At 42.4% G+C, this 22,102-nt stretch overlaps 1 protein-coding gene across 2 annotated transcripts in view; it reads left to right on the forward strand.

The window, feature by feature from the left end:
* The first annotated feature begins 2,854 nt into the window (after nt 1-2,854).
* Nucleotides 2,855-22,102, forward strand: part of LOC124043808 (tissue factor pathway inhibitor-like) — a 40,485-nt gene continuing 21,237 nt past the window's right edge. Inside the window, exon 1 of one of the 2 annotated variants that reach the window (XM_046362796.1) lies at nt 2,855-3,029. In XM_046362796.1, coding sequence (XP_046218752.1) covers nt 2,942-3,029 — 88 coding nt within the window. In that variant the 5' untranslated portion in view covers nt 2,855-2,941. The remainder of the gene's footprint in view (nt 3,030-22,102) is intronic. The other variant, XM_046362789.1, reaches the window with a different exon arrangement.

Below are 22,102 nucleotides of genomic sequence, written 5' to 3' on the forward strand. Positions count from 1 at the left end.
TAAAAACAGACAAAACTTTGTCTTGCCAGACCTTTCAGAAAGAAGAATTACAAGAACATTTGATTGAAAAAAAACTCTATATTTAAGGACTATGTTAAACATGTTTGTCACAAAAAAGCATTTTCTTTCCCCAATAGGCATTTTTTGTACTTCCCAGTAACATTAACACGTAGGTGTGATTTGACCCCATTGGTCAAAATTATCCCATCAGTCTTTTTCTCCACATGTTGAACACAATGTACGTGTGTGCTTTCTGCAGATGTATTTGTTGCATTCTACACAAGTGGTGCTGGTTTTACTGTCTTGGCGAGGGGGGGGGGACAAGGCCCTGGAACAATTTTGATTACATTGGAAGCTGACAGTCTACCTTGACTTCATTGTGTCCATTCTATAGTATCATCTTTAGACTTCCACGTCCTTCTTCTCTGGATGATGGCTGTTGCGTGCTCTCCCTCTCATCTGATGGACGGGATGGTATGGAAGACCTCTCCTCTGAATCCTCTTCACCAAAGAAAGATTCACAATCTGGATCATCAACAGTATTGTCCTCGATCTCTGAAACCTCTTCTCCTATTTCACTGTCACAGTCCAGAATTTGTGATAAGTCTTCATTGACTGTACATCTTTTGGAGCTCATTTTTGACTGTCTGTCAGAGATCTGCTGCTCTCGCACTGAGAAGGAGAAGCTTGGGAAACTCCCTTTCACCCAAACATAATTATAAAAGTGCAATCAGAACCAGTCAAAGCTAAAAAAAATACGTCAAAGACCCTTGTTTATTTTGGACCTGTGCCAATATCGATACATGAAAGCCTCCGGGTCAAAATGACCCACAACATATTTGTTTACAAAATCTGCACAGACATTCCACAACGCAACACATCAGTGTGTCCACATTTTAAAGTTAGATTCATGACCCTAAATGAGAAAAGTTATTTAATTTCATGGAGAAAAAGAGAGTTTAACTAGAATTTTAGACAACTCAAAAGTGGAAATGGGTAAAACTGACTCACAACATAACAGGAGGGTTAACTGCTTCAGCATACTACACTTTTGGTACTACTCTGATCCTGGCAACCCCAACCTGCCTTTCTCTCACCAGACACACACAACTTTCTCCACTGATACTACACATTCCTTCGTCTCTTCACTCCTATACACCGCAACATGACCATAAGCTTGGCACTTAAAACATCATAGTATTTCAGGAACAAAAAAGCTTTCACAGGAGGGTATTTAACACATCCTAACTTGACCTTGTCGGGCAAAGACTCTGCATCCAAACTTAGCAGGTCAGACTGTAGCTGTGTTCGAATACTCATACTGACCACACGAACCATACTATTTGTGATGTGAATTGAGTATATAGTATGCTTATTGGTCATAGTATGGGTATGGTTAACATGTCAAAAATGCCCAGATGTCGTACTAAATTCGCCAAAATACAAAGTATACATGCAGTGGACACTATTTCTGTGGTTTTAGGGCCCATAATGCAATTCTTCAGAAAATTGGGGTGGCTTCACAACGTTTTCAGATTTGAAGAAAATGGCCGAAAATGTGCAAGTCCAACGAGTATGCCCAGGTCCAACGAGAGCGGATACAAATGCATTGCTTGAACTAATTATGACAAATGTTAAGCAATGTACAGTAATAAAGTAATGACTTTCCAAATAACTTACATTTTACGTTATGTTGGCTGACAATTTGTTTAGCTACGCTATCCTTACAAACCGCAAAGCATTACAGCAGTATGTACCAGTATGTTAGCTAGTTACCTAACATTAGTTGCCTACTACTACATCGAACTTGCCAGGCAGTATATTAACTATCTGCTATCTAACTAACTACCCAACGTTTATTGACGTGATTATTCACATCATTCTTAGCTAAGCTGTTATACTTTTCAATTAACATTGTTAGCTCTGGATATCTACTCCGATTTCAGAGCACTCTTGTTCTGAATAACTAACTGATGAATGTACCAATGCTCACCACCCGTTGCATATGGCTGTTTGTCTGTAAAAAAAAAAAACAGTTAAATTGTTGCCAACAGCAGTTACATTCACCGATGCCCTTGATAACATGAAAACAGCCTAACCACCTCTGCTAGGGCGAGTAAAATGGTCAGAGTGAGGTGTTCTCTCATCTGTGTCTGGAAGTAGCTAGCCAACGTTGGCCAGTTAGCTTTGGTGCTTGACTGCTGTTGAAAGCTCGGATCAACCCTACCCCTCGGCCAGAGCGTCTAGTGTGCGTTCAGATGTTCCGAGAAACGTACAGTGCTCTGTATTTAAGAGCCCCCAGAGCGCACTCTGGCAGTCCAGATTGAATTTACAAACACACCCAAAATCATAAAATGTTTAGCTAGTCATTTGTTATGCTAACAAGCTAGCAAGAGCATCAACTTTCGGTAGACAGGCAAAGCTCTAATACGCTCAATGATACCATTCGTTTACAGAATACTAAAATGAACTAACAGTATGTAGTATATGGTCTGTTAGTATGGGTATTTGAACACAGTTATTGTCTTCTCCATTTCACCACGCTCTCCGCCGAGTTTGCGTCGCACCAAACGGCGGGCGTCACATTATGAATACAATTTATTCATGTAAATGTTTTCCTAGCTATTTATATTACCTGAAGTGTAGGTTAACATTCATACACAAATTCAACACCGCACTATCATCAGTACAGTAGGAGTGAATAACAACAGTGATGATAATAATACCAGAAATTGAGTCATATAATTTAATTTCGAAAATATGAATATAAACAGTTTTAAGAATTTGTGTTCAGCTCACTATCAAGGTGAGTACATGTAGCCAATAGTCTATTATCAACCGGAAGTGCATGGGTGAACTGCTACTACCATCAGCCTCTTGAAAAAAAGTTCATTAAGTTTTCACACCACAACTTTACTGTAGTCTACTCTCCGAAACTGATATGGCTGCAATGAATAGCTGGTTGATTTCATGCATTGTTTTAGTTCATTTCGCTTATTTGGGATCTTGTGATTCGGGCTCTGAAATAGGTAAGAGACGTATTTCTTTTACTTATTTATTAATCATTTTCTCAATTGTGTGCCCATGCAACGATCTACAGTTGTTTTGTTTTTTCAAGATATATGTTTTACAACATTTCTCCCGAATAGACTTCATGTGTCACGAAGCCCGTGCGTAATTTGGATTTCGCAAATTCAATATCACTTGATTGCGCGTGATATCCCCACAGTTGATAAACAGAAAACGGAGTTATGCTACATTCACGTTTTAGTTCGGTTATGTTGTTGCAAATAATGTACCCTCATCATTGTTAATAGTTAATCATAAGGGTTATTGGGTTTGTGCACAGATGTGCATGTCGTACAATCGCATAGGCGGCGCGTGAGTTTGATAAAAAAAAATGCACCTGTAATAAAGCATTCCTTGTATCGCATTTGCAGACGTGTCTAAAATAGCATACTATTCCTAATCTGATGAGTACTGTGGATTAGATAGTGAATTATAATTTAGGATAATAATATAACTCAATCACTTGAAAGCATGGCTGAGCGCGTAGACTTTGGGCCTATGCTAGATACATGTATTATTTCTATGCACGGGTAAAATGTTGCCTTTTATAAACACATTTCATTCAATTCTGCTGCATTTTTAATCCGACAAAAATTATATTTTAGCCTACTCTGCTGACACTGACAAACACGGCGTTATCTGATCCATATAATAGGCCCACGAGAAGGGGAGAAACAAATACAACATGATGTTCATCTAACCTGGAGGAGGAAATGATTCTCTGAAAACAAACTGTCAAGTGGCACTGACCCAACAATGATCAAGAGTGAATATGTGCACTCACCAGGAATATGGCTGATGCTTTCTGCTGATGCCAATAACATAGGCTATATTGGTCACTCAATTAAGTTTTTTTTTTTAAACTAAAAGACAGATTGGTCTTTACACATTTACAGCATAGTCCTGTAACACCTGACTACAGCAACAAACTGTATTTCCAGAATGTACACTGCATTACTGGAAGCACTTAGATTTATAGTGCAAGCATGTATTTGAATAAGGTATGTCAATAGTGATTTTGTAACTTGTATTTCACTGGCCTAAAGTACAATTACCATATTTTGTAACAGTTTAATTAGAATACAATAATTTTGTATTTTCTATTACCATAATAAACTTTCAAGTTGCCCGCATAACTTCAACAACATCCTCAGTAACTTTACCATAACCTTCTTTCTGGCTATGACTGTGATATGTTCTTGTTTATCTTCTTTAGTTTAATGCTGTAAGTCACTCTGGATAAGACCGTCTGCTAAATTACCAAAATGTAAATGTGAAAATTAGCACTTGCGTAGCACTCTGCTGGGTAGGTCTGATCATTTGGTTGCAGATTTGGATGAGGGCCTTTAGCGGGACCTTTGTTCCAGCACGTCCCGAGACGGAACCCAACTCCTCTCCTCAGGACCGTAACCCTCCCAATCCACTAAGTATTGGTGACCCCGTCCCGAGAACGCATGTCCATGATCTTATGTACCTTGTAAATAGGTGCGCTCTCGACAAGGACGGGAGGGGGGGAGGAAGACGAACGGGGGTGCGAAGAAAGGGCTTGACACAGGAGACATGGAAGACAGGATGGACGACGAAGATGTCGCGGAAGAAGCAGTCGCACAGCGACAGGATTGACGACCTGGGAGACACGGAACGGACCAATGAACCGCGGAGTCAACTTACGAGAAGCTGTCGTAAGAGGAAGGTTGCGAGTGGAAAGCCACACTCTCTGGCCGCAACAATACCTTGGACTCTTAATCCTGCGTTTATTGGCGGCTCTCACAGTCTGTGCCCTGTAACGGCAAAGTGCAGACCTCACCCCTCCTCCAGGTGCGCTCACAACGTTGGACAAACGCTTGAGGCGGAGGGAACGCTGGACTCGGCAAGCTGGGATGAGAACAGAGGAGGCTGGTAACCCAGACTACTCTGAAACGGAGATAACCCGGTAGCAGACGAAGGAAGCGAGTTGTGAGCGTATTCTGCCCAGGGAGCTGTTCTGCCCAAGACGCAGGGTTTCTGAAAGAAAGGCTGCGTAGTATGCGACCAATCGTCTGATTGGCCCTCTCTGCTTGACCGTTAGACTGGGGATGAAACCCGGAAGAGAGACTGACGGACGCACCAATCAAACGACAGAACTCCCTCCAAAACTGTGACGTGAATGCGGGCCTCTGTCTGAAACGGCGTCTAACGGGAGGCCATGAATTCTGAACACATTCTCGATAATGATTTGTGCCGTCTCCTTAGCGGAAGGAAGTTTAGCGAGGGAATGAAATGTGCCGCCTTAGAGAACCTATCGACAACCGTAAGAATCACAGTCTTCCCCGCAGACAAAGGCAGACCGGTAATGAAGTCTAGGGCGATGTGAGACCATGGTCGAGAAGGAATGGGGAGCGGTCTGAGACGACCGGCAGGAGGAGAGTTACCCGACTTAGTCTGCGCGCAGTCCGAACAAGCAGCCACGAAACGGCGCGTGTCACGCTCCTGAGTCGGCCACCAAAAGCGCTGGCGAATAGACGCAAGAGTGCCTCGAACACCGGGATGACCAGCTAACTTGGCAGAGTGAGCCCACTGAAGAACAGCCAGACAGTGGAAACAGGAACGAAAAGGAGGTTACTAGGACAAGCGCGCGGCGACGCAGTGTGCGTGAGTGCTTGCTTAACCTGTCTTTCAATTCCCCAGACTGTCAACCCGACAACACGCCCATAAGGAAGAATCCCCTCGGGATCAGTAGAAGCCACAGAAGAACTAAACAGACGGGATAAGGCATCAGGCTTGGTGTTCTTGCTACCCGGACGGTAAGAAATCACAAACTCGAAACGAGCGAAAAACAACGCCCAACGAGCTTGACGGGCATTAAGTCGTTTGGCAGAACGGATGTACTCAAGGTTCTTATGGTCTGTCCAAACGACAAAAGGAACGTCGCCCCCTCCAACCACTGTCGCCATTCGCCTAGGGCTAAGCGGATGGCGAGCAGTTCACGGTTACCCACATCATAGTTGCGCTCAGATGGCGACAGGCGATGAGAAAAATAAGCGCAAGGATGAACCTTATCGTCAGACTGGAAGCGCTGGGATAGAATGGCTCCCACGCCTACCTCTGAAGCGTCAACCTCGACAATGAATTGTCTAGTGACGTCAGGAGTAACGAGGATAGGAGCGGACGTAAAACGCGTTCTTTTAGAAGATCAAAAGCTCCCTGGGCGGAACCGGACCACTTAAAACACGTCTTGACAGAAGTAAGAGCTGTGAGAGGGCAGCAACTTGACCGAAATTACGAATGAAACGCCGATAGAAATTAGCGAAACCTAAAAAGCGCTGCAACTCGACACGTGACCTTGGAGCGGGCCAATCACTGACAGCTTGGACCTTAGCGGAATCCATCTGAATGCCTTCAGCGGAAATAACGGAACCGAGAAAAGTAACGGAGGAGACATGAAAAGAGCACTTCTCAGCCTTTACGTAGAGACAATTCTCTAAAAGGCGCTGTAGAACACGTCGAACGTGCTGAACATGAATCTCGAGTGACGGAGAAAAAATCAGGATATCGTCAAGATAGACAAAAACAAAGATGTTCAGCATGTCTCTCAGAACATCATTAACTAATGCCTGAAAAACAGCTGGCGCATTGGCGAGACCAAACGGCAGAACCCGGTACTCAAAATGCCCTAACGGAGTGTTAAACGCCGTTTTCCACTCGCCCCCCCCTCTGATGCGCACGAGATGGTAAGCGTTACGAAGGTCCAACTTAGTAAAGCACCTGGCTCCCTGCAGAATCTCGAAGGCTGATGACATAAGGGGAAGCGGATAACGATTCTTAACCGTTATGTCATTCAGCCCTCGATAATCCACGCAGGGCGCAGAGTACCGTCCTTCTTCTTAACAAAAAAAAACCCCGCCCCGGCCGGAGAGGAAGAAGGCACTATGGTACCGGCGTCAAGAGACACAGACAAATAATCCTCGAGAGCCTTACGTTCGGGAGCCGACAGAGAGTATAGTCTACCCCGAGGAGGAGTGGTCCCCGGAAGGAGATCAATACTACAATCATACGACCGGTGAGGAGGAAGGGAGTTGGCTCGGGACCGACTGAAGACCGTGCGCAGATCATGATATTCCTCCGGCACTCCTGTCAAATCGCCAGGTTCCTCCTGAGAAGTGGGGACAGAAGAAATGGGAGGGATGGCAGACATTAAACACTTCACATGACAAGAAACGTTCCAGGATAGGATAGAATTACTAGACCAATTAATAGAAGGATTATGACATACTAGCCAGGGATGACCCAAAACAACAGGTGTAAAAGGTGAACGAAAAATCAAAAAAGAAATAGTCTCACTGTGGTTACCAGATACTGTGAGGGTTAAAGGTAGTGTCTCAAATCTGATACTGGGAAGATGACTACCATCTAAGGCAAACATGGGCGTAGGCTTGTCTAACTGTCTGAAAGGAATGTCATGTTTCCGAACCCATGCTTCGTCCATGAAACAACCCTCAGCCCCAGAGTCTATCAAGGCACTGCATGTAGCACCCGAACCGGTCCAGCGTAGATGGACCGACATAAGTAGTACAGGATCTAGATGGAGAGACCTGAGTAGTAGCGCTCACCAGTAGCCCTCCGCTTACTGATGAGCTCTGGCTTTACTGGACATGAATTGACAAAATGTCCATCAAATCCGCAATAGAGGCACAGGCGGTTGGTGATCCTCCGTTCCCTCTCCTTAGTCGAGATGCGAATCCCTCCCAGCTGCATGGGCTCAGTCTCTGAGCCAGAGGAGGGAGATGGTTGCGATGCGGAGCAGGGAAACACCGTTGATGCGAGCTCTCTTCCACGAGCCCGGTGACGAAGATCTACCCGTCGTTCTATGCGGATGGCGAGAGCAATCAAAGAGTCCACACTGGAAGGAACCTCCCGGGAGAGAATCTCATCTTTGACCACTGCGTGGAGTCCCTCCAGAAAACGAGCGAGCAGCGCCGGCTCGTTCCAGTCACTAGAGGCAGCAAGAGTGCGAAACTCTATAGAATAATCCGTTATGGATCGATCACCTTGGCATAGGAAGCCAGGGCCCTAGAAGCCTCCCTACCAAAAACTGAACGGTCAAAAACCCGAATCATCTCCTCTTTAAAGTTCTGGTAATTGTTAGAACAATCAGCCCTTGCCTCCCAGATAGCTGTGCCCCATTCTCGAGCCCGGCCAGTAAGGAGTGAAATGACGTAAGCAACCCGAGCTCTCTCTCTAGAGTATGTGTTGGGTTGGAGAGAGAACACAATCTCACACTGGGTGAGAAAGGAGCGGCACTCAGTGGGCTGCCCGGAGTAGCAAGGTGGGTTATTAACCCTAGGTTCTGGAGGCTCGGCAGGCCAGGAAGTAACAGGTGGCACGAGACGTAAGACTCTGGAACTGTCAGAGAGGTCGGAAACCTGAGCGGCCAGGTTCTCCACGGCATGGCGAGCAGCAGACAATTCCTGCTCGTGTCTGCCGAGCATGGCTCCTTGGATCTCGACGGCAGTGTTACGAGCGTCTGTAGTCGCTGGGTCCATTCTTTGGTCGGATCCTTCTGTTATGCAGGTGAATGAGGACCCAAAAGCGACTTAGCGAAAACAGAGTCTTTAATATTCCACTCGTAATCACGAGAACAGACTGGAGACTCGATCAAAACTGCAGGTTGCCTCGGGAAGGCACTTGAACGTAGCAGACTCAGACACCTGCTCACCACGCAGCATCTGAGGGAAACACGACACGACAGGGCGATACAAAGACACAGCACGGTGAACAATAGACAAGGATCCGACAGGGCAGAAACGGAAAACAAGGAGAAATAGGGACTCTAATCAGGGGAAAAGGATAGGGAACAGGTGTGGGAAGACTAAATGATTGATTAGGGGAATAGGAACAGCTGGGAGCAGGAGCGGGCGATAGAGACTAGACTAAGGCTGGCTGGTTTTCTGCTGTGCGGTATCAGGAACAGGGTTGAGGCCAGGGTTCGCCGATCACCAGAACTAATTTACCCTTCATGATTCATTAGACCTACACTTCGATCAGACCCAGCTGCAGAAAATGATCAGCTAGGTAGAATATTTTCAAAATTGTGGACGCTACTGTATAATGATATAAAATACAGGATATGCAACACATCTGCCACCAACAGGTTTCTGGTCAACAACCAATAAGCAAAGCTTTCTGACAAATTACATCATGGTTTTCACTTTCAACACCGCAATCTGCACAGTTTGGTTGCTGGAATTATATTTTGGACAAACGTGTGCAGGTAGCCTACAGGAGAGTAACCTCATCAGCTTAAAACATTGTGAATGGTTGTGTTTATGCCACACGTAAAAGGTAATACATTTTAAAAAGTGAAATTACAAATATTTAGGCTATTGAAGCATTATGGGTTCTAGGTGCTCAAGAAATAGCCACTCGGATTGGAGAGGAGGCAGAGCATGTGTTAAGCTTTCCTGAATAACTGGGCCTGCTGGGAACATATTTGGTCCACAGGCGGCTGGTGACACCTTTAATTAGGGAGGTTGGACTAATAGTAATGGCTGGAACGGAGTCAATGGAATGGTATCGAACACATCAAATACATATTTTCCATGTGTTTGATACCATTAATTTCACTCTATCCCAGCCATTATTATGCGCTGTCCTCCCCTCAGCAGCCTCCTGTGGTGTGGCCACATTATTGGGACGACTTGGGAGCATGATGATCCGCAACAGACAGTGCATCTCAGGATCAGCAATTAAAATACAGTGAAGACTGGCCTGCTATTATGTCTTTCTATACCTTGTAAACTGTCAAGAGTAGACATTCAACTGATCCAAATTTTAATTAAATATTCAAATCACAGGCCTTTGTTGCTGTTATTCTAATTGCCATGTTCACTGCAGTGTAGAGTAGAATTGTGTACTAATTTGAAACAATAATGCAATTATTTTTTGCAATGTGGTGTTGGAGGCTAGTCTGGGTAGGATACTTGTATTGTCCATAAACAACATCAATAGGGGATTTTTTTGAGCTGCATGTCTCATCACTGTTCTTTCATTCGCAAAGACTTACCATGGCCTCTCCGCTTCTATTGAAAATTGGTGCAGCTTTGGATGATTTTATGTGTGGTATAATTGCTAGTTAGCATATTGCAGATCTGGAAAAACGATCCAACCACCACTTTTCTATTATGAATGGTGGCTAAAGGACAGGATAGACAGTTAGACTGGTAGACTGTATTGACTTGACTGGCATAGTTAGCATGCGGAAAAACGTTGCGCATAAGCAGATAAGGAAATTTGTCTAGGATGGAAAAAATTATACAGTAAAACCTGCAAAATGGTGAATGTAAACCTGGGAAAAAACACACTACTCTCCCTTGTGACCAATAAAAAAAAACCTCCCCAACGCAAAAAAAATACATACATAAAAGTTAGACAACCCTCAACTATTTTGGACCACCTGCCTCCGAAATGGGGGGGGGGGTCATTCAAAACTCTGCAGCTCAAGAGACATGTATTAAAATGTTGTACGTCATTGACGCATTTTTGTTGTTTGCATTGCTTTGCGTATCACCATATTTGTTTGAGATGATTTTTACTGTAACACTGTATCCAAGTTTCTTGACATGGGCATTTCAATGAGCTGTCAGTCAAGGCAAGTTCAAGATTATAAGTTCCCACTCATCCTGTCTTTTCAAACTTCCTGATAGTTAGCCATGAGACCAAAATAACTCTCACAATTTTTAGAATTTCTATCCTCCAAAAATATGATGGGTGGTATTTTAGTCACTGAAAAGGCTATTTTACATGGGAATCAGAAAGACTAGTTCTGGACCTTAAATTTAACACTGTTCCAGTGTTTATACAAGTCCACATTTTCAATATTAATTTAACACTCAGTGTTGATTTAACACTGGAAAATGTGTTGTGTTCATTGAGCCCCTATAAGATTGGTCTTTAACAAGTTTGCCTTTTTATCTACTTACCCACAGGGGCGGCAGGTAGCCTAGTGGTTAGAGCATTGGACTAGTAATGAAAAGGTTGCAAGGTTGAATCCCAGAGCTGAAAAGGTACAAATCTGTCGTTCTGCCCCTGAACAAGTCAGTTAACTCACTGTTCCTAGGCTGTCATTGAAAATGAGAATTTGTTCTTAACTGACTTGCCTAGTTAAATAGAGATAAAAACAGTCAGATGAACTCATTGAAACGACCTAACTTCTTTCATACTGGACACAACAACATAAGAATGATATCCATGAACTCATCTGACTCTGGGTAAGTAGACAAAATCTCACACAATCCCTTTAAGGCCCCTTCAATTGTCTGGTGCGGGTGAAAAGCATAAACAATCTCACTCTCGTTAATTTGAGGGGAAATTTAATTAGCTGTTCACTCAGTGTTTGATGTGGTTCGTTATGCTAAAACCACAGGCCATATGCAAATGGGAATTCCATAGCAGTTTGATTTCAGTAACGTCTACTGTAACTCTGTTGTAATGTATTGTTGTGAGTTTGAGGTAGGCTACTGTTGCTAGATCACATATTTTTCCAAGAGATCTGTAAAAGAGCAACTTTTTGGGGTGGTTCTACCAGTGAAAATGTGTTAGGATTTCAACACTTAGTCAGTGTTCGGCCCCAATTTTCAATTTTTATGGGACAGCCTCCATTTCAATTGACCATAAATCTCACCTGCAGGCAATTTAAGCTGCAGCATGCTTCTTGGGTTTGTTTTGTCCGTAAACCATCTGGTAAACTTTTCAGACCTGCTTAACTACACTCTTAGAAAAGGGTTCCAAAAGGGTTATTTTGCAGAGAGATAGGGTTCAACAAAAAACCATTTTGATCTGAAGAACCCTTTTTGGGAGACAAGGGTTCTTGTAAGGTAAAGGGTTCTACTTAGAACCTTTAACATCCTACACTTTTTTTGGAAGAAATGGATATTTGATGATTCTTTGGAAGGCAAGAAGGATTCTACATAGGACCATATACAGTTGAAGTTGAAAGTTTACATACACTTAGGTTGGAGTCATTATTTTTCAACCACTCCACACATTTCTTGTTAACAAACTATCGTTTTGGCAAGTTGGTTAGGACATCAAACTTGGTGCAGGACACAAGTAATTTTCCCAAAAATTATTTACAGACAGATTATTTCACTTATAATTCATTGTATCACAATTCCAGTGGGTCAAAAGTTTACATACACTAAGTTGACTGTGCCTTTTAAACAGCTTGGAAAATTCCAGAAAATGTAATGGCTTTAGAAGCTTCTGATAGGCTAAGTGACATCATTTGAGTCAATTGGAGGTGTACCTGTGGATGTATTTCAAGGCCTACCTTCAAACTCAGTGCCTCATTGCTTGACATCAAGGGAAAATCAAAATAAATCAGCCAAAACCTCAGAAAAAAATTGGTTCACCCTTGGGAGCAATTACCAAATGGATGAAAGGTACTACGTTCATCTGTACAAACAATAGTATGCGAGTATAAACACCATAGGACCACGCAGCCGTCATACCGCTCACGAAGAAGACGCGTTCTGTCTCCTCGAGATGAACGTACTTTGGTGTGAAAAGTGCAAATCAATCCCAGAACAACAGCAAAGGACCTTGTGAAGATGTTGGAGGAAAAAGGTACAAAAGTATCTATATCCACAGTAAAATGAGTCCTATATCAACATAACCTGAAAGGCCTCTCAGCAATGTAGAAGCCACTGCTCCAAAACTACCATAAAAAAGCCAGGCTATGGTTTGCAACTACACATTGGGACAAAGATCACACTTTTTGGTCTGGTCTGGTCTTCTCTGGTCTGATGAAACAAAAATAGAACTGTTTGGCGATAATGCCCATCGTTATGTTTGGAGGAAAAAGGGGGAGGCCTGCAAGCCGAAGAACACCATCCCAACCGTGAAACATGGGGATGGCAGCATCATGTTGTGGGGTTGCTTTGCTGCAGGAGGGACTGGTGCACTTCATAAAATAAGTGGTATCATGAGGAAGGGGAATTATGTGGATATATTGAAGCAACACCTCAAGACATCTGTCAGGAAGTTAAAACTTGGTCGCAAATGTGTCTTCCAAATTGACAGTGACCCCAAGCATACTTCCAAAGTTGTGGCAAAATGGCTTAAGGACAACAATTTCAAGGTATTGGAGTGGCCATCACAAAGCCCTGATCTCAATCCTATAGAAAATTTGTGGGCAGAACTGAAAAACCATGTGCTAGGAAGGAGGCCTACAAACCTGACTCAGTTACACCAGCTCTGTTAGGAGGAATGGGCCAAAATTCACCTAACTTATTGTGGGAAGCTTGTGGAAGGCTACCCAAAACGTTTGGGCCAAGTTAAACAATTTAAAGGCAATGCTACCAAATACTGATTGAGTGTATGTAAACTTCTGACCCACTGGGAATGTGATGAAAGAAATAGAAGCTGAAATGAATTATTCTCTCTACTATTATTATTTCACATTAAGTGGTGATCCTAACTGACGTAAAACAGGAATTTTTACTAGGATTTCAACTGTATAATATTTCTGAGTATGCTCTATTGCAGGGAGATTTTCAGGATGTTTTGTTTTACTGTAATAGTGTTTTTGCGTGTACATTGATTGATTGATTAATTTTATGCTACAGAAAGATAAATAACATACCGTTTTTTTTTTACTAATACAATCTGGTAGTAATTTGATTTATTGGAACCGTTACTGAGATGGTTGTTTCAGTTTAGATGAGTGAGGGAGTTTCAGTATTCAATATGTCTTACCCTTGCAGTCATTTTGAATGCAAGTTGCAGCTGAGAAACAAGTCCATTTTGGGGATATTCTAACTGGCTGGATTCCAATGGGAATTACACATCGCTTTGCAAGCCAGCGAAATATGATTTGCAGGCCTGATGTGGCCTGTAAACCAGGAGTTTCCTATCACCACTGTGTTCCGGTGTAACTAGGCCCTCAAAGAAAGGCCTTATGAAGTATGTATTGTCATAAATAATTCAATGCGAAGGCTAATAAGGCTGGTGGAACTGTTCATAGATGGTTCCAGGAAGAACCGTTTAGATGATAAAATGGTTTTTGGTAGAAATCCAGAGGGTTCTACCCAACACAAAAAAGGGTTCCCCTAAGGGACAAACTGAAGAACCCTGTATGGTTCTACAGAGCACCTTTTTTTCTAAGAGTGTACAGCAATCAATTTTCTGGCCTGCTGTCGATTGAAAATTGTACTTGTCTTCTCTGCCAGGCAGCTATAAAGGCAGCATATCTGTATCCTTTGCATACAAGCAATATGAACTGATCCAAACAGGGTTGTTATTGTCATGAATGTTTTACTAAAGCTGTTTTCAAAAATAGATTGGTGTTCGTAACGGCACATTGAAATATTAATGCAGCGGAACTTGGAGCTTGTCTGTTTGTGCATGTGGTTATATCATGAAATCTGTTGACTTGGCTCAGTACATTGAACATTGAGGTAATTTTTCTCCTTGTATACATGAGACTGTTTCAGTACCCTCCCCCTTGATTTAAAAAAAAACTTACTGTTGCAATCGCATTCTTGCAAGTAGTAAAAAATCAAAATCCCCTGCACATGTTCTCGCCATTTTATAAGCATTCATAAAACCATTTCAAACTGGAATGAGATGGTTATTAACAGAAGGTGTCATGGTCATGATGAGTATATTATATTGCGGTGGATTCATTTTGTGGTGAATAATTTCAACAGTTAAGTAATATGCTTTTGCAACCAGAATGATACAAATTGAGAAGACATCAGAATAGTAAACCTGTAGAGTGCAAAAAGGGTCTAGGTCTTAAACACCAGCTCTGGTACTATACGGAAAGTGAAAACATTTTACAGTTAAATCAATTCCACAACAGATATTATACAGTGCATTCAGAAAGTATTCAGACCCCTTGAATTTTCCCACCTTTTGTTACGTTACAACATTCTAAAATTGATTAAATAAAATTTTCCTCAATCAACACACAATATCCCATAATGACAAAGCAAAAACAGGTTTGAATTTCTTTTGGTGCAATTGTGTGTGTATGTGTATATATGGCGAATCGCATCTCTGCATGTCTGGCAGACATATCAGTGTGGATGACGGATCACCACCTCAAGCTGAACCTCGGCAAGACGGAGCTGCTCTTCCTCCCGGGGAAGGACTGCCCGTTCCATGATCTCGCCATCACGGTTGACAACTCCATTGTGTCCTCCTCCCAGTGCGCTACGAACCTTGGCGTGATCCTGGACAACACCCTGTCGTTCTCAACCAACATCAAGGCGGTGGCCCGTTCCTGTAGGTTCATGCTCTACAACATCCGCAGAGTACGACCCTGCCTCACACAGGAAGCGGCGCAGGTCCTAATCCAGGCACTTGTCATCTCCCGTCTGGATTACTGCAACTCGCTGTTGGCTGGGCTCCCTGCCTGTGCCATTAAACCCCTTCAACTCATCCAGAACGCCGCAGCCCGTCTGGTGTTCAACCTTCCCAAGTTCTCTCACGTCACCCCGCTCCTCCGTTCTCTCCACTGGCTTCCAGTTGAAGCTTGCATCCGCTACAAGACCATGGTGCTTGCCTACGGAGCTGTGAGGGGAACGGCACCTCAGTACCTCCAGGCTCTGATCAGGCCCTACACCCAAACAAGGGCACTGCGTTCATCCACCTCTGGCCTGCTCGCCTCCCTACCACTGAGGAAGTACAGCTCCCGCTCAGCCCAGTCAAAACTGTTCGCTGCTCTGGCCCCCCAATGGTGGAACAAACTCCCTCACAACGCCAGGACAGAGGAGTCAATCACCACCTTCCGGAGACACCTGAAACCCCACCTCTTTAAGGAATACCTAGGATACGATAAGTAATCCCTCTCACCCCCCCCTTTAAGATTTAGATGCACTATTGTAAAGTGACTGTTCCACTGGATGTCATAAGGTGAATGCACCAATTTGTAAGTCGCTCTGGATAAGAGCGTCTGCTAAATGACTTAAATGTAAATGTAAATATATAAAATTGAGCTCAGGTGCATCTTGTTTCCATTGATCATTCATGATGTTTCTACAACTTCTTTGGAGTCCACATAGTACATTCAGTTGATTGGACATGATTTGGAAAGGCACACACCCGTCTATATAAGGTCCCACAGTTGACAGTGCATGTCAGAGCAAAAACCAAGCCATGAGGTTGAAGGAATTGTCTGTAGAGCTCCGAGACAGGATTGTATTGATGCATAGATCTGTGCAAGCATACCAAAAAATGTCTGCAACACTGAAGGTCCTCAAAAACACAGTGGGCTCCATCATTCTTAGATGGTGATTCCAAACTTCTTCCAAGACTCTTCCTAGAGCTGGCCGCCCGGCCAAACTAGGCAACTAGGGGAGAAGGGCCTTGGTCAGGGAGGTGACCAAGACCCCAATGGTCACTCTGAAAGACCTCCAGCGTTCCTCTGTGGATATGGTAGAACCTTCCAGAAGGACAACCATCTCTGTAGCACTCCACCAATCAGGCCTTAATGGTAGAGTGGCCAGACGGAAGTAATGCCTCAGTAAAAGGCACATGACAGTCCGCTTGGAGTTTGCCAAAGGCACCTAAAGACACTCAGACCATGAGAAACAAGATTCTCTGGTCTGATGAAACCAAGATTGAACTCCTTGACCTAAATAATAATGTCTGAATGAGTGTGCCCCTGGCTATCCACATTTTAAAAACAATAAAATGGTGCCGTCTGGTTTGCACATTATAAGGAATTTTTTAAGTATATTTAAGCAATTACCTTTAATTTGGATTCTTAAGTATATTTTAAACCAAATATTTTTAGACTTTTACTCAAGTAGTACTTTACTGGATGACTTACACTTTTACTTGTAACTTTCTATTAAGGAACTGTATCTTTGACTAACAGGTGCATATCTGTATTCCCAGTCATGTGAAATCCATAGATTAGAGCCTAATGAATTCATTTAAATTGACTGATTTCCTTATGTGAACTGTAACTCAGTAAAGTCTTTGAAATTGTTGCCTTTATTTTTTTGTTATTTACTTTCACTTTCCGGCACTTCTATTCCCTCAGCCAGAGTAAACAAAAAGAGAAATATCCAGTGTAAAACATTGTCATATATATTCAGCTCTATCTTCATCAGAGCGACACAGATACTCAGCAAGACTTTTCCGTCGTTGCAGGAAAAGAAATGTCTTCTCTTGGGAGTCAGTTCAATTGCACATATAAAGTCATTTTTCTCCACTTCCAGACAGGCTCTGCACTGCACAGGGACAAACAGTGGAGTATGTGAGAAAATGGCTGTGCACTTGCTTGACACAGCGTTGAAATGACAAATGTACAGTACTTGGCTGGAGCATCAGCCACAGGTTAATCCCTATGTCCTGTCCACTGTCAATTTACGATGCTATATCTGGAGTAGGGCTGGGCGGTATACCGTGTTTTACTATATAGCAGTATTGATGCACGGACCGGTTTGGGTTTTTACTTTACCTTCTATACCAGTATTTGAATGTTTGGTTTGTTAAAATGTGATATGTCGTGTGTAACGTCCGTTTTTATAGTTGACATTTCTACTTGAGTTCTCTCTCTCTCTCTCTCTCTCTCTCTCTCTCTCTCTCTCTCTCTCTCTCTCTCTCTCCATGCTGTGTTCCTCACAGACCTTCCCCCGCCCCTTATCACTCAAAGAGTGCATTTGTTGTTGCTTGACCACAAGACCATGTTCTGTCTGCATGGTGTGACGGATCAATCAGATTTAGTTGGGTAACATAGATCATTAAGATGCTTTATTTGCATAATATGGTATGTGATATACTTGTCATTAGAATGTATCCTTTTGGACTATATTGTTGGCAGTTGCACTTTTCCCTCAGCTGGGGCTCAGTCACTTGGGACCCAGAGAGGGGAGAGGTCAGGCTTGTCTTTCACATGTCCTTGGTGCTATGTAGAATATCAGAAAGGGAAGAGGACAGAATGGGACATTGTCTTCATATGTGAATGTGTCTTTACCTATTTGTAAACCATGTGAAGGTATGACGTGATTAATGGGGAACCAATTATTTGTCTCCACAATGTCTGTGTGCCAGTCACTCCCACCTTTTCCCATTGGGGGGAGGTGAATGGCATTTTCTGGAAACATTGAATGTCCTCTCTGATCTTACACTTATCCTGGGATAGTGTATGACCTAGAGGCTCACTCCCCTCAGTGAGCTTGTCCAGGAGTGTGGTCAAAGAGGGAGTTTACTTGAGATGGGAGTATCTAGAGTTGATCATTGATATATGCCATTGGATGAGTTGGTGTTTTTGTATTATGAAGTACCAGGAAAGAGATTAGAACCTCATCTGAGGGACCAAACTCAACGGTAATTTATAGCGGATATTATCTGGCTAAAGGATACTCCTTTCAAGAAAAAGTATTTATTTGTGAACAGTTCCTAGTATCTGTTGTTCGTCATATAAGTTGAGAGGGGTGTATCTTGGCTATAAAAGATCTTTGTACTTTTCTGTTGGTACTTTTCAATGGTTCATTATAGAGAGCGTGCATCGTTGAAAGTCAAAAAGGCTATTGCAAAGCTTATTATTAAAAAATATGTAGTTTAACTAATTTGTTAAAGCAGAAATATGCCACTACAATGGTCATTGCAGCACATGCAACAATGTTGATGACAACGATGTTTCCACTTTGCTATAAATATTATACTATTATTATACTATTTATGTTTCTTACATCTGAAAACAGGTATATGTAACGGCATTCGTCTGTTGAAAGAGGAGCGGACAAAAATGTGGCGTGGTGGTTACTCATGTTCTTTAATGAAAATTTGAACGATACATGAAATAACTAAATATACAAAACAACAAACGGAACGTGAAAACCTATAGAGCCTATCTTGTGCCAACAAACACAGAGACAGGAACAATCACCCACAAACACACAGTGAAACCCAGGATACCTAAATATGGTTCCCGATCAGAGACAACGAGAATCACCTGACTCTGATTGAGAACCGCCTCAGGCAGCCATAGACTATGCTAGACAACCCCCCTACTCAACCACAATCCCAATACCTACTAAACCCCAAATACAAAAACACACCACAAAATAAAACCATGTCACACCCTGGCCTGACCAAATAAATAACGAAAACACAAAATACTAAGACCAAGGCATGACAGTATATTGTGTTTTCTAAACTAGTTTTAGATAAATCGTGTTAATCACTAATGCTAATTGTTAGTTAAATGGATAGCTAGGTAGCTAATAAATCTACAGAGTCAGAGCAAACATAGCTAGCTAATAAAGCCTGATACCAGTGCTGTTTTAGGCCTAAATCATTGTTGTTTGTGCAACAGTATCTTCTAAGTCAAAGAGGAATTGGCAAAGCATGAACATGTTGGCTACACAGGCTGCATACCAAACAAAAAGACAGACCCTCTCCCCGAAGCCCTCAAATTAAGTGGACACTTCTGATGATGTATCATGTCGTATGATGAGTTGACACTTGCAGGGCAACGGGCGAGGGAAGAATGAATACAATTTAAATGGCCCGCCCTTGTCCGGAAATTTGTCAGTTGTTCATCCCACGGTTGTGTTTTCAGTCATCATGGAAGCACCGGTAGCTGTTGCACGTGCGCATGCTTTATATAAGCTACAGTCAATAATGATTTAATTTCATATATTGGCTATAAGACAACGCATCCGCAGATGTTGAATGCTAGCCATCTGACGATATCAGGTCAATTGAAAATTACAATGTATAAGTGTGATGTGTGCGCTAGCTAATGTTTCCTAAAGCTAAATAAACAAAAACATCCTTTTACTATACGTGTTAGTACCATCATGTGCATTAGTAGCAAGATTTCAAAATGATTTACATTAGTTTTTACTTACACTTGTATGTTCTTAGTGTATGTACAATCATTGTGAATTGAATTATGGGCTATTTCAGAACTGGAGTGAACAGAATTGTACGCTTACAAATCAAATCAAATGTATTTATCACATACACATGGTTAGCAGATGTTCATGCGAGTGTAGCAAAACGCTTGTGCTTCTAGTTCCGACAATGCAGTAATAACCAACGAGTAATCTAACCTAATGTAACGGCGTTCTTCGTTTGTAGAAAGAGAGTCGGACCGAAATGCAGCGTGGTGGTTACTCATGTCTTTAATGAAGAAAAATGGAACGATACATGAAATAACTAACAAATACAAAAACAACAAACGGAACGTGAAACCTATTACAGCATATCTGGTGAACACTACACAGAGACAGGAACAATCACCCACGAAATACAAAGCGAAACCCAGGCTACCTAAATACGGTTCCCAATCAGAGATAACGAGAATCACCTGACTCTGATTGAGAACCGCCTCAGGCAGCCAAGCCCATACAACACCCCTACTCAGCCGCAATCCCAATAACCACAAAACCCCAATACGAAATACAACAAAACAAACCCATGTCACACCCTGGCCTGACCAAACAATCAACGAAAATACAAAACACTAAGACCAAGGCGTGACACCTAACAATTTCAAAACTACTACCTTATACACACAAGTGTAAAGGGATGAAGAATATGTACATAAAGATAAATGAATGAGTGATGGTACAAAACGGCATAGGCAAGATGCAGTAGATGGTATCGAGTGCAGTATATACATATGAGATGAGTAATGTAGGGTATGTAAACAAAGTGGCATAGTTTAAAGTGGCTAGTGATACATGTATTATGAGATGACTTATGTAGGGTATGTAAACATTATATTAAGTAGCATTGTATCACTTAGAGTGTATGTGTAGCCACCCTAGGGTCACGCACTATCATAAAGCAAATTTTAAACATAAAATACTGTAAAACACTGTCAAAACTTTGAGAAATACGGTAATATGGTATCTCCAAGCCCTAATCTGGAGAAGCAATGCCTGCTCCTGTCAGCTTCTTACTAACTAGCTATCAGGCTATCCCTCACCCTCAATACAAAGTTGGTCAAGCAAAAAAAAAGGTTGTCTCTCATAAGGGCTTCCAATACTTTCCAGTATGTGATTAATAGCTTATAACGTTCAATGCTGTCTTTCAAAATCATTAAGACATGGGTTTGTGTGTATTTTAGGAGTTAAAAATTAACTGAACAAAGGGCCAAAATGCACTTTCTATAGCAGTTGCCAGGAGTAACAGACTGTATGGTGTCACTTAGAGGTTTGTGTTCAGCCATCTAATGCCCCCCTATGTGTCATTCCTCTTCCTATGAGTCAGTTCAGGCTGGTGCATGTCTGAGTTGATACTGATATATTAGTACTTGTACTGAATCTTTTGGGGGGAGTGTATGTAGGCTATTTGAGTCTGTTAGAGCTGATCAGGATTTCACTGAGCATCTGTTAGCGGATAGGATTATGTTATTCCTGGCTGACTTACAAATGATTGCTGAAGTTGAATGCTTTATAGGGATGTGTGTCAGAAATCCATGGTATTTACATGATACTGGCTCCACGAGAGATGTGGCTTGAGTTACTGGAAGACTTGGAAACAAAAAGAGCAATGACCAAGCTGCTTTTAAGATGTGTATGTTTTCCTAGATCGACCTGATTTCCCACTGCACATTACTGACCAGTTTACATACTGCCCCCAAGCCTTTTCCAATACACATTTGCCTAATTAGGCCTAAAGATTTTTGGCAACATCTTCACATTTTTCTGTAGTTAAAATGTCACCCTGTATAGAATAACAAGCCACACTGTGAGAAGTTAACTCATGAAAACAGCAGATCCAGGTCAAGTGTTCTTCTGATGCAGGGATAGAGAGAGATCTGTTCAGACACATGCCTTTGAGGTATCCATGATACAATCAGCCTGACATTCTGCTAAGTGTATAGCCTGCAATACGTTTGAGATAAACGATCTGAACTCTCACGTAACGTGGTAGGGAAAGTCATAGCAAGATGTTGCGCAATGATATACTAAGTGCTCATACAGAACAACTGATATCGGGGAGTGTACAAAAGGTGTGGAAAAGAGGCCTGGTCGAACTAAGTCGGAACTTGCCTTTCACAAGAGATCTGAACAGAGTGAGC

Source organism: Oncorhynchus gorbuscha, linkage group LG01, assembly GCF_021184085.1.
Source record: "Oncorhynchus gorbuscha isolate QuinsamMale2020 ecotype Even-year linkage group LG01, OgorEven_v1.0, whole genome shotgun sequence".
In the NCBI taxonomy this organism is placed as follows: domain Eukaryota; kingdom Metazoa; phylum Chordata; class Actinopteri; order Salmoniformes; family Salmonidae; genus Oncorhynchus; species Oncorhynchus gorbuscha.